This window comes from Mus caroli, chromosome 10 (assembly GCF_900094665.2).
Source record: "Mus caroli chromosome 10, CAROLI_EIJ_v1.1, whole genome shotgun sequence".
Classification (NCBI taxonomy): Eukaryota; Metazoa; Chordata; class Mammalia; order Rodentia; family Muridae; genus Mus; species Mus caroli.
In genome coordinates, this window is record NC_034579.1 from 50,805,935 (window position 1) to 50,820,299 (window position 14,365).

Consider the following 14,365-nt stretch of genomic DNA (forward strand, 5'->3'; position numbering starts at 1 on the left):
GAAGCTGTCTGCCTCTGTGGTCCTCACTCTCACCTGTGCAGACTAAGTTCGGCGGAGCCCCGGAGCCCCACTTAATATTTCTAAAGAGGCACAAATATATACAGTGAACTATTAACTTACAAAATTGTCAAATGCTGAAACCATAATTAAACTGCACTCTTGCTATATTTTGAAAACTAAGTAGATCTCTCTGCCATGTAGAAACATTTTACTTCTACCATCCATGCAAGATTCCTTTCCAGTTTTAGTATTTGATAATTCTCTGATTTTTCTGAAAACTTTATAATCCACCAAGCTTCCTAACACAAAATATAAATACAGGATGAAGTAAAAACGATTCACTATTTCTATATTTGTAACAACTATCACATAATCTATAAATAATAGTAATTGTATAAAATGTAATTTACCTTGAACGTATACATGCACAGTTTAACTTCCTGGAAAATGTTTTTCTACCATATTCCATTGCATTTCAATTATTTCTAAATTACCTCAACAAATACAATAGAGAGATGCAAAACAATGATAATTACCTGTTCGGAGACTCCTGGCTCACTGAGGAAACTGAATCAGAGCCCTCTACTGGAGTGGGGATCCTTTCTGATAGCAAGCTTGTCTAAGAGAAATTAATGGGTTAGTTCATTTTTCTGCTTTTCTGACCAATGACACTATTCACAAGATTTCTAATTCTGTAGTTCTGTTGTTAATCCTTGATCTCTTTTAAGTCAGCTTTCAAAATTAATCCACTGGTTTGTACATGGCTCCTGCTGCATTATGTTCTTGATGTTTTAATCTTCACAAAAGAAGGGGATGCTATACAAAGAAAATTCACCTCAAACTTCTGCTAGCAGAGTAAAAACTTTTGTGGTAATCAGTTAAAGGCTTAGACCCTAGCTCTACTGAGAAGGAGGTTCTGAAGTCACCCTGTGCCAAGTTAAGAAGTATGGATAGCTAATACCAACTACCACAATGCTGGAGAAGTAATATTTAACCTGGCATGGTGGCACATGCCTTTAATACTAGCACTCAGGAGGCAGAGGCAGGCAGCTCTCTGTAAGTTCAACACCAGCCTGGTCTATATAGTAAGTTCCAACCAGAGCTCCATAGTGAGACTCTGTTTCAAAAAGAGAGAGAAAGGGAGGGGGAGGGAGGGGAGGGGAGGAAGGAGAAAGGGGAAGAGGGAGGGAAGAAGGGGAGGAGGGGGAGGGAGGAAAGGAAGAAAGGAAGGAAGGAAGGAAGAGAGAGAGAGAGATATTGAGACAGAGAGAGAAAGAGAGAAAGAAAGAGGAGGGAAAGAGAGATACATGTACCATTAAGATACCCTATCTATGATAAGGTATTACAATGATGGGTAACTGAAATCAAGATCTGCAGGGAGGGAGTCTGAAGCACATACCTTCTTCCATGCCTTTGCTATGGATTCATGTAAACCATAAGGAAGCAACACCTGTAAGCCTTCACAGGTACCGTAGATCTGACGACACACAGAAATAAAAGCTCCTTTAACTACAGGCAACATTTCCGATCCAGAAAAAATAGAAATATCTTCTTCAAGAAGTTTCTTTGAAAACTTGGCTATTATATGAGCACCTGTAAGACTAAAAAAAATACCACAGATGTGACCCCAAACCCAATTGAGCCTGACATCATGGAGCACTAACAAAACAGCTTGTCTCCACACAGCTCACTTACTTTACATATCTCATAGGCTTTGACTAACAAGTCGGTATCCCTGATTCACCAATGTGCACATGTCCAGTCATGACAAAGGTTTCTGTGGAGCACAGGAAAGGGCAGCCAGGTGGGAGAAACAGCAAATCTGAGTATACTTAAAAGAGACACATGGATGCCATGAACCAGGGCCATGCATGAGTGTTCTTACTTTTACAGTGAGAATATGGTATTGTTTGAGCTGTTGCTACCTTCCCCATTACAGTAACAGCATCTCAACTCCCTATCTCAAAGCTTGAGATCGTTTTTCCGGAAAATAATAGTAGCAGAGATGAAAATTAAAAGAATGCTTCCAATGTGAAAGCTGCTATTTTAAGTATTTTAATGTGCTTACATTGTTTCTTTTTCTATAATCCTTTAAAGCGGGAGTTTAAAAAATTGGAGAATATATGTACAGATAACAGAAGTAGCTTGCATAATAATAGCACACAGCTAATGGTGAGAGAGAAGCAACATCACTTAGTCTGTCTAACCCCAGAGAGAAGTAGTACTGACACTTTTTCTAGATTTTTAAGAAAGCAAAAGCAGCAAGCATGAGATGTGAGAGAGCCCTCAAGCCTCCAGTGCCTTCCGCCGCAGCTGTATAAACACATTTCCATCCTTGCCTTGCACACGCAACCCAGTGTACACCTCCAAATGACAAAATCTCTATTTTAAATGTAGTGTATCCACACAAAAATTACAACTTTTAGTTAGACAGCCCATATCAAATTTCTCTTTAGTCTCTCAAGGAAGTCATTTCCCCTAGATGGGTTTGTTTAAATTACACTCCCTGTAAGTCCTGCGGGCTATGCCCTGTGATTTATACTCCCTGTGAAGTTTTTCTCCAAGTCAATGATTCAATAATTTTTTATTTGAATAACTGTTTCTCCACAGTATCTTCCAACCCATTTCCCATTTCCTCAAATGTTCTTGAAAATAATAATTAGGTCTGAGGCTTGAATGTTAGTTCTTTGTTTCTTCCTTGCTAAGCAACTTCATTGGTGATGTGTGCCTACTGCATAAGCCACATAGTTGGTGGCCCCACTTTAGATGATATTAAAAGTTAGCCTGGCAGATGGCACTACGCTTGCATTTCTAGTAAGAACGGCTTTTTCACCAAATGATTTTAGTAATTATTGTAGTGATTGCCAAGATTTCATGAAGAAAGACTTCATGAATATTTTTCTGATTCAAGAATTGTGTTGGTATTAAGCAACTGGACTTCTGCAAAGAATGTTTCCTGGGTAACTTGTTAAAGTACAGTGTGTAAAGGAAAGTTGGAAAAATATACTAATATCAATTTGCAAAATAATAAATATACTTGGTATCATAGCAGCATCAAAAAGAAATCATTCAGTTCATATGTACTTTATTTTTACTATTTTTATTATTTTAATATCTTTTTAATCAATATTTTTATAGACCTAATAATCTTTTACCCTATTGTACCCATTATTTTTTGATGCTTAAGTTACATGTCTTAAGACAGTAGACTCTTTCTTGAGGAACTCTTAGCACTATCCTGCTAGTTTTAAACAGTTACCATGTTTTCTAGAGTAAAAATTATGTAAGGATGATTCTGTATACTTCTTATTTCTGACCTAGAAACAATCATTTCTTCAAGGCTTCCTGTACCCCCTTATGGGGGAAAAAGAAAGATAAAGAGATAACAGATTGCAGGAATCTGCTGTCAATATCATTCCTTCTAGGTCTTTGCCAGGGTAGTGACCTGAAAAAAATCTTTTTAGAAAAAAAAAGTAAGCTCATAATTGCATTTCCATTATGTGCTGAACAGTCAACATTTTGTTTCTTTAATTTTATGATTTTATATTGTATCTAACACTGAAAAGTCTTAGTGCCAAATGCCATTACCTAGTCATCTATTATCCATAACAATTTTAAAATAACACCAATACTGCTTCTAAAAATACCAAATGCAGCTGGCATTGAAGATCATTTCTCTTACACTACACCCAACTACAGTTCAGTCACGTTGAGAATACCTGAAGTAATTTTCTTTCTACACAACTTTGTCACTAACCAGCCTGTGAAGTTTGCTTACTTGTTTATTTCACAGGTTTTTAAACTTGTGAGTTCTTTCTTCTTTGTTTATCATTTGGAGCCTAAAGCAACTATTTAATTGTAACCTAATATCTAAGTATGATCAATGTATATCTCATGGAGAACATTTCTCCATGTATGGTTTCTTCTGTTCCCTGGAACTAACCGTTTTCCTTGCCTTTCAATCTCTCTAAGCAATATAAGCAAATGGACGGCTCCTACTGTCCTGTCCACAGAGGGCAGTCTGTAAACATTCATCTGTTCTTTCTCTTTTTTCACTCAGTGCCAACACTAACAGCATAAGCTATCCAGAAAAATACTGCCAATTCTGTGTGGGGTGTGTGTGCACAACAGAGTCAAGGGACAACCTGGAGATCAGAGGACAACTGCAGCAGTCACATCTCTAGTTCTACCATGTGAGTTCCAGCAATTAAATACAGGTCATCGAGTTTAGTACGTAGTACATTTCCCTGCTAAGGCATTCCCTAGCCCCCTAATTCCTTTTTACAGCTAGTAAGCTGCTCATTGCTCCAATGTGAAAAACAAAATTTAATGAGCCAGACTCTTTCTAATTGCATTTGCAAACATTCCAACCTTTCTACTAAGGAAACAATCAGGGTACCACACAATGATAATCAGAGGTCACTTTTGGTAGTTTATATCTTGTTTGTCCCACTTCGATGTGACAGAACCTTTCTTTAAAAACAAAAATACATACACACCCTAGAGGCAGTACCTGGCAAACCCCTGATTTATCCAAATTAACAATATTCATACAAAAACAGAGAACCTGTATAAGGATATAAGGCTGGGCATACTAGCACTTTTTTATTATTTTTGTTTGTTTGTTTTTCTAATCAGTAACTTTTTTTAATTTTATAAGCTTTGCTACCAAAAACAAAAACAAAACCTTGCAAATAAATAAATTTGTCACATACCCAAATGACCCAGACTCAAAGTCGATGCTTCTTAATGATCTTACATACAATAAAGGTTGACAGGTTGACGGGGGAATCACAGTTCAAGGCTGGATTATATTATTAGTGAGGCATTATTTTAAAAAGAAAATGATTTTGTAGAGGGTTAAGTAATAAATGAAAAGATCTTTGAATTCATGATAGGAGAAAAATGTTCCTTTAAAAAAAAAAAAAGACTGTTAAATACTTAACAGCTCCAGTTCAAACCAATAAACTAAAGGCATAACATCTCTCTTTCCTCCATAAATTCAAAAAATTCATAAGTAAAACTAGTTTTTAAATGCATAAAAACCCTCCAGGAGAAAGCAAATGGGAAAGATAATGGGAAATTTTGGACTTGGAATGCAGAAGAGCTGAGTAAACCTAGAAAGTGCCAGTTGCCAGCCACAGTGCAACAGCTGGATTCATCAGACCTAGAAGTCTGATGAACTAAGAATCTCTGTGAGTGGGAACAACCAAACAACACTGAAAGCATGTGTGCCTAGAAGGAAGTTTATGGAAAACTATAGCCTCCAGGTCCCATTTAAGATTGCAAGCTGCCAGCCCAGGGACTTCTCAGAAGGCACAGAGATCAAAAGACAGGAGGGTAGACCCAATCAAAATGCACACACTGAGGCCTGAGGTCCAACACCGCGTCAACACCGACTCTACTGAGATGTGTGGGTGTTCAGGCACATGACTGCAGGAGGCTTCTGTAAGGTTTTCTTCCAGTAAAATTCTATGCATTTTCAACAACAACAACAAAAAAAGTAATGACCACAAGCGACAACTGCCTTTGTAGTCCTTACCAACAATTTTTTAGACACCTAAGGGGTAATAAACCAAAACAACAGATTAAAAACAAATGAAAGGAAAACGAGAAAGTATGAGATGAAATGTCATTATCCACAGAGGTGAAAAAACTTACTCTGCTCTAACAGCAATAAGATATTCTGCCTTTAACACACTCACTCACCCACTCACTCACTCACATAAGCACACACACATACTCACATATGCACACACATACACTCATATATGCACACACTCACATATACACATATACACACATACACACATATGCACACATGCTAATACACACTCACATATGCATAAATACTAACAAACACATATAAGTTGTCATATACACTCATATATACATACACTCACATATACACACACATATGCATGCATACTTACATATGCACACAAAAAACTCACATGTATGTATACGTGCACACACAAACATGATCAGCCCAGGAAGATTGTTCAGTAGGTAAAAGCACTTGCATGTGACTACTATGCCCTTAGTTTGATCCTCATAATTCTATCAATATATAAGAACAAAACAAACTTTATAATGTTCTCATTTGAAACCCACAAATGTACCATGGAACATGCATGCCTGTGAGTACAACCATGTGTGTGCATGCATACACATACACACACAATACACACACACATATGTACAAGCATATATGTACATACAATCAATAATAACAAAATATGATTTTCTGGAAAAAGCCACAAAATTGTTAAGTTTTAAGTTAGTACAAATAACAAGAAGAAGAGAAGAAAGAGAAGAAGAAAAAGTAGAAGAGGAAGAGGAGGAAGATTAATAATAAGTAAAAAACACTAGCACCAGAATGAGAGGTTACATTTCTCACTACTGATCCCAGGCACTATCAAGATAGCAAGAGCACATTATTGATAACATTAAACTATGTATAGATAAATAACTACATCATTTCTCTACAAAATACAACCTGCTAAATTCCACATGAAAACTCTCAACAGGTCTACTGAAGAAATTAAGTAATTAAAAGGATTACATAATTCAAGGTACACATTATCTCACACAAGAATACTACCAAATATTGAGAGAAGCTATAACAGTTCTCTACAATTCTGGCACACGATAGAAGCAGGAGAAGTCATTTCTAACTTTTTTAATTGGATATTCTATTTATTTACATTTCAAATGTTATCACCATTCCCAGTTTCCCCTCTGGAAACCCCTTATCTCATACTCCCTCCTCCCACTTCTATGAGAATGGTCCCCCACCGACCCACTCCTGCCACTCCACCCTGACATTCCTCTACATTGAGGCATCAGGCTTTCCCAAAACAAATGGCCTCTCCTCCCATTGTCATCTGACAAGGCCAACCTTTGCTACATATGTGTCTGGAACCATGGGTCCCTCCTTGTATACATTGGGGCGGGGGGTCTGGTTGGTTGATATTATTGTTCTTCTTATGGGTTGCAAACCCCTTCAGCATCTTCAGACCTTTCTCTAACTCCTCCATTGCAGACTCAGTGCTCAGTCCAATGGTTGGCTGTAAGCATCCACCTCTATATTTTGTCAAGCTCTGGCAGAGCCTCTCAGTAGACAGCTATATCAGGCTCCTGTCAGCAAGTATTTCTTGGCATCCACAATAGTGTCTGGGTTTGGTGTCTAATTATGGGATGGATGTCCAGGTGGGGCAGGTGACATCTGTCCAGGATCTTCTGGCTTTTATAGTCTCTGGTGAGAAGTCTGGTGCAATTCTGATATGTCTGCCTTTATATGTTACAACCTGCTAAATTCCACCTTTTTACCTTACTGCTTTTAATATTTTTTCATTGTTTTGTGCATTTGGTGTTCTGATTATTATGTGATGGGAGGAATTTCTTTTCTTTTCTGGTCCAATCTATTTGGAGTTCTGTAAGCTTCTTGTATGTTCATGGGCATCTCTTTCTTTAGGTTAGTGAAGTTTTCTTCTATAATTTTTTTGAAGATATATACTGGCCCTTTAAGTTAGGACTCTTCATTCTCTTCTATACCTATTATCCTTAGGTTTGGTTTTCTCATTGTGTCCTGGATTTCCTGGATGTTTTGGGTTAGGAGCTTTTTGCATTTTCCATTTTCTTTGACTGTTGTGTCAATGTTTTCTATGGTATCTTCTGAACCTGAAATTCTCTCCTGTATCTCTTGTATTCTGTTGGTGATGCCTGTGTCTATGATTCCTCATCTCTTTCCTAGGTTTTCTATCTCCAGGATTGTCTCCCTTTGTGATTTCTTTATTGTTCCTATTTCCATTATTAGATTGTGGATGGTTTTGTTCAACTTTTTCAACTGTTTGGTTGTGTTTTCCTGCAATTCTTTAAGAAATTGTTTTTTGGGTTTTTGGTTTTGGTTTTGGTTTTGGTTTTGTTTTGTTTTGTTTTTGTTTGTTTGTTTTTTGGTTTGGTTTGGTTTGGTTTGGTTTGGTTTGGTCTTTCAAGACAGGGTTTCCCTGTATAACCCTGGCTGTCCTGGAACTCACTCTGTAGACCAGGCTGGCCTCGAACTCAGAAATCCTCCTGACTCTGCCTCCTAAGTGCTGGGATTAAAGGCATGCACCATTACTGCCCGATTGGGCTTCTATCTGTTTACTTCTGTTCTCCTGTATTTCTTTATGTCCTTCTTAAAGTCCTCTATCATGATCACGAAATGTGATTTTATATCCAAATCTTGTTTTTTCAGTGTAGTGAGGTAGTTAGGACTTGCTGTACTGGGAGTACTGGATTCTGATGATGTCAAGTAGCCTTAGTTTCTGTTGCTTAGCTTCTTGCCCTTGCCTCTTGCCATCTGGTTATCTCTGGTGTTAGTTGATCTTGCTGTCTCTGATTGGAGCTTGTCCCTTCTGTGGGCCTGTGAGCCTGCAATCTTTGGTGTGGCAGCACTCCTGGGAGACCAGCTCTCTCCTGGTGGGATTTGGGTATGGGGGGTTGTGGGACAGTCTTAGCTCCAGGGCAAATATGGAGATAGGAAGGATCCTGTCCCCAGCTGCTATGCTGTTCCTATGCCCTGTGAGCAGAGCTAGGACAGGGTAACAGAAGAGGAGGAAAGGTGTGCCTTCTCCTTATGAATCTGTTTGACATGAACTAACTTCTTGTGGCTTCAGACAGCTGTGAGATGGTCTTTGAGAGCAGGTAAGAAGATATTGGATCCCATCTGGAATGATTGCTACTATCCTTATTATGAGCTAAGATTAGGTAAGAAAGGGGCTGAAGAGGTGGCTCCATTGTTAAGAGCACTTACTACTCTTGCAGAGGATCCAGGTTCCCAGCACTTGCATGGCAGCTCAGTACTGTCTGCAATTCCCCTTCCAGGGCATCCAATACCCTCTTCTACTCTCCAAGGATGTCTGAATGCATGAATGTAGTGCATATAAAGTCAGGCAGGCATATACACATACATACATAGAAAAACAATAAACATTTAAAAAAAGACTTATCAAAGATAGTTTAATGTGGACCTGTTCAGGAAACCTAAGTACACCCAAATAGGTAAGAAGATTAAAACATGCACGCACCTTTCTTCTTCAGAAGAGTTCATATTTTCTCCATACAGAAGTAAGATGAGTCCTTCCTCCACAGAAGCGATTCTTGCCAAAATATCAGCTATATGAATTAGAGCTGTCTCAGAGCAATCTGGAGCAGCCTGCACATTAAAAATAAAAATAATAATGATGACAAGACAAATCATATAATTGTACGATGTAGCAGAGGTGATGTATGCAATCTAATAAAGTTATATCGCAAGTACAACAACAGAAACCTTCACAACTGCCGGTTGTGAATTAACATATCTGAGGTACATGCATCATTAGATGATATTCTTTTACTAGCTGTGCTGATGAGGCAAATCAACCCAAGGTTTTCACATAAGCCAGTTACTGAGAATCACTGTCTGTGTTACAGATTCAAGTGTAATTCTGGCTACCAAATGTGATCTAGTTCCATACCAATCTGTATTATCTTCTATTTTTCAGGTACCATATTCCTACAAATTCATTGTGTTGTATATGCTAATACACTATGGTTTTGTCTAATTGATGCCATCCCCTTATATACCTCGCTAGATAAAGGTTGACAAGGGACAGCCAGTTCACGAGTTGGATAACAGCCAATAATATCATCCACTCGGAAAACAAATTGGACCAATAATATCTGCTTACTTTAAGTGGAGGCATTAACAGATTGGCCAACATATAAGAAAATATCAAAAACAAATATTAAAACCTAGAAATTATGTTAATGATGAAGTTGGCTGACAGAAACTCCCATTATTTTCAGGGTCTACTTATTGCTTTATACCTGCATGGATGCTGATATCCATATTCTATATATTTTAAAATGTGATTATATTAACTGATTTAGTGGTGATATGACCATTGTGGGTGGTGCCATTCCCTAGTTTGGATCCTGGACTGTATAAGTGTAGGAAGATTGCAGAGCAGTAATATGTATTTGTCTCCATTCCTTAACTGTGGGATACAACATGAATAGGTCCTTCAAGCTACTAGGTCCCAACCATGACAGACTGCCCCTTGAACTGGGAGTTAACATAAGCATGCCTTATTGTTTTCTATACTTATAATACCCAGTACAGAGCATTGATGTGGTAGTGAATCACTACATGACTCTAGATATCTGAAATTAGGTATTAGATGTCTAACCTTTTCTCCTTTAAGCTATTTTATTGAGTTAATTTGTCACAGCAATAATAAAGAGAAAACTACCTACACATACATATCTAGTAATTCCAGCACTCAGAAACTAAATGGGACGGGAGGATTGAGACTCTCAGGTCTGTCTAAACTGTGTGTAGAGACCATGCCCCTAGAAAAAAATTATACACATGTGTGTTTTATGTATGTACTTATGTACCTCATATTCATATGTATATGTATATGTATATGTATATGTATATGTATATGTATATGTATGTGTGTATGTATGTATGTTCTGTGTGTACACAGAAAATAGAAATGTAGATATACTTGAGTGCACACATGTGCACACACACACACACACACACACACACACGCATGACTATCCATCCACCCAACTCTATTAGATAATCTGTTTCCATACAAACTACTTTTTTTGACACCTGTATCTAAAATGTGTTCCTTCTCTCATGTATATTAATTCATACTTATATCTGTGTCCACATATTTTGCCATACAAACAGTTTTGCCTTAGAACTTTCTGTTACTCATGCTAAATATCTCCCATTTAAAAGTGATTAGAGTGGCCTCCTTAAATAAAGGTGTGAGCATGCCTTACTGTCTTCCATATTGGTGCCACCCACACAGAGCACTGACACAGCACTGACTCCATAGGTGATGTTGATTATCTTAAATTAGGGACTGGAGAGCTACTGTGTATCAGTGGACTAGCCTATACTTAAAAAGGTACAATTCAGAAGCAGCAAGACAGCACTTGCCACCAGGCTTGATGACCTGAGATGAAACCCTGATGACAAAAGAGAAAAGACTGAGAAAGTTCTCACCTGACCTCTGCATACACAGCACAGCACGTGAATACCATCCCAAATAAATAAATAAATAAATAAATAAATAAATACAATGCAATACCAAAAAACGCAAAAGATAATTCAAACACAGGGCTGCCTGCAGAACCCAGGAGAGGACATTTTCACGCACAGCAGGCATCACTTGTCGGAGGAGGGAATTTAAAAAGCACAGAGTGTATCATAGCACTGTTTAGAAAATGTGAACACTGCATGTAGACAGATTACTTGGTAAATGCAAAGCGGAAAACAGTGACATTAATGCAGCCAACAACAATCCACGAGGTATTTGTGGCCCAGTGCAGTGTGGCAGGACCCAGGAGGGAGAAGAAACAGGTAAAGATGCTACAAAGCAGATGAAAGATGTTTTAACTTCTGGCCCAGTGTGCACTCTAAAGTCACTGCTCCAAAGTTTATGTGAGAGAAGTGGTAGGCTACGTTAGGCATACAACAGTCCTGGTGAGGATGCCAACGTCACCACGTGTTAGCTGTCTGAGGCAGAACAGGCCACGTCCTTCAACCTCAGTTTATTCTCCGATGAAAGCATGGGACGTGCACTGGGTGCACTGAAGTGAGCGTGGCTGTTCAGCTCTGGGGGCTGCACACACTGTCTTCCTCACTCCACTTCTCCCAAACGGCAGAGCTGACTCTTCAGGAATATAATCGTATTCCAACAGCTATAAAACTGTCATTAGAATACGTAAGACATACACAAGATTGATTACATTCACAAGACAAATAGCTTCTTAATAGTATAACTTTTTTCTAGGTTTTTCCCACCAAGAGAACTGAGTTTGATTAGAAAAGAAAGTAAGATGTGGTCTGTGGGTGTACATTCCTACCACACGTCACAACTAATAAATCAAATAACTGCATAAACTATGACTTAACAAGTAGAGATCCTCAGGAGCAAAAAACCAAAAATTACACGTAAGAAGTATCTGTCAGAAAGCATCGCAACCATGTCAGGAGTGCAAAGCCACTGGCTGATGACCAGCACCCACTGCGGAAGCGGCTCCTCTCCCTCTCCCGTGACACCCACCGCAGTTCCTTTCATCAGGTTATGAATGGGCTGGAGAAGCGCCTCTGTCACTGTGCTGTTGTATAAGCACTCAACTGCACACTCTTTCTGGTCGCAGAGCATCCGCAGAACGTCAGTCACCATACTTGCAGGAGAATAATTCTCTGAGAACCAGGAAGAACACAGCAGAAAGTCAAAGCACTGCCTACTTCTGCTTCTCACTGTGCACTGGCTGCTATTCCAGAAAGGTCAAGGGGAGCTTGGTTATTTGAAAAAAAAAGCCATACAACTAAAGCTCAGAAGATGAGAATTGTAAACTGAAACTTATCTCGTTTAGCTTACTATCTCTTCAAGCTAATTAAAAAAAAAATACAAAAGACAATGTAACGACTTTCAGTTAGACACCAAATCATGCCTTGATATTGAAGATATGGTTAGAGGAAGACTCAACAAGCCTCTCAGAAAACTAGTTCATTACATTCACTGTTGTTCCTTTTCTTAATGAGCTCAGTAGGAAATGAAATGAAACTTTCAGATTAAACTACAGGCAAAAGGAAGACACCAAAGAATGGACGCCTCCAGAAGGTGGTATACTATGTGACCACAAGAGGCCGGAAAATAGAGGCATTGCCAAGATCATCCTCCAAAACATGAGATAGGAAACCAAAAGGGTCCACAGTGGCACATGGTAGGAACAGCAACTGAAATAAATGTGACTTTCTGATTAGATATTTAGTTTGATTAATTTGATTAGATACTTAATCTAACCTCCTTACACAAATGTGATATGAGTGCCTTAGAAACGGTATAATACTAACAAGGTTTTTACTTCATTCCATAAGGGTGCGAACTTCAACTTCATGCCTAACCAGAAGAAAAAGGATTTAGTGACTTTTCATTCAGTTCCAGATGAGAAACCTTGTTTGCAATGACAAACACTCTGCATGAATACTTACCTGTTGACATAATAGAAGTAAATGCCTACTGAGCATTGCACTAAGCATAGCAGTCTGAGAAGACAGCGACAGCTGACTAGACAGTAAGTCACAACACTGAGTACCTTTAACAACGGAAGAGCATGTTCAGTCTACACAATGCTGTAGAAGCATGTAGTAGGGGTCTTGTACTCTGTTGTATTAATGCTATAAAGACAGAAGATGTCTAGGAATCACATTAAGACTGATACACTATTATAACCACACAGGAAAATCCTTCCTGCTGACACATATATTCTATGACTAACATGTAGCCCAACCCATTTTTCTCTTACTCCAATTTCTCTCAGAATTTGTCTGAACATTCCATGTTATTTCCCAATTTTAAAAGACTATGGTCTACATTATTATTTCTGATATTATATCTTACTTTGAAGATTTATATAGAGATACAAAAGAAAAGGAGAAGTTATTTTAAGTGGTAATAATTTAAAACATTATTACAAGCTGGTCAACACACATAAGAGCAAGTGGCAATTTACAATACAGCATAAAGAGATCCTCTTTTACTTTATGCTTAACAAAGAAGAGCCTGAAAACAACTGAATTTTTGGATTTGAAATGTGTGACTGTGCCCTGGATCTTCCCTCTTAAAGAAAGAAAGCATTTATTTTTAATTTGACAAGAGGCACAGTTGAAAGATGCTGAATTTTAAAAGATTTTGGATCTTAAAAAAGACTGAATTTCTTTTATTTTAATGTATTTTTTATTGGTTATTTTATCTACTTACATTTCAAATGTTATCCTCCTTCCCTGGATTTCTTAAGGAGGCTACATTTTTAGGTATTTGAATTTTTTTAAAGAATTATTTATTTTATATACATGAGCACACTATGCTGTCACTGTCTTCTAACACACCAGAAGAGGGCATCATATTCCATTATAGATAGTTGTAAGCCACCATGTGGTTGCTTGGAATTGAACTCAGGACCTCTGGAAGAACAGTCAGTGCTTTTAACTGCTGAACCATCTCTCCAGTCCATGATGTTTGAATTCTTAAAGACTATGGGACCTTTTAAATTTTGGAATATTTTAATACTGTGATGATCTTATTAATGTGACATCTTGGGGATGAATGAGAAAGTAGAGATTGTTGCTTACTAGTGCTCTGTTTCTGTATCAAGTTGGCAAAGGTTCAGTTGTGCTGGCTAGCTTTATGTCAATTTCACACAATCTACAGTCATTCTTATGTCAATTTGACACAATCCACAGTCATTTTTAAGAGGAGACACCTCAGTTGGGGAAATGCCTCAATAAGATCAAGTTATAGGC

At 38.1% G+C, this 14,365-nt stretch overlaps 1 protein-coding gene across 2 annotated transcripts in view; it reads right to left on the minus strand.

Annotated features, from left to right (window-relative positions):
- Positions 1–14,365, minus strand: part of Tbc1d32 (TBC1 domain family member 32) — a 213,273-nt gene that overhangs the window by 137,821 nt on the left and 61,087 nt on the right. For both annotated transcript variants that reach the window (XM_029482691.1, XM_021174643.2), the window contains exons 14-17: positions 12,120–12,262; positions 9,072–9,199; positions 1,400–1,601; positions 537–619 (exon numbers count right to left, since the gene is read on the minus strand). In XM_029482691.1, coding sequence (XP_029338551.1) covers positions 537–619; positions 1,400–1,601; positions 9,072–9,199; positions 12,120–12,262 — 556 coding nt within the window. The remainder of the gene's footprint in view (positions 1–536; positions 620–1,399; positions 1,602–9,071; positions 9,200–12,119; positions 12,263–14,365) is intronic.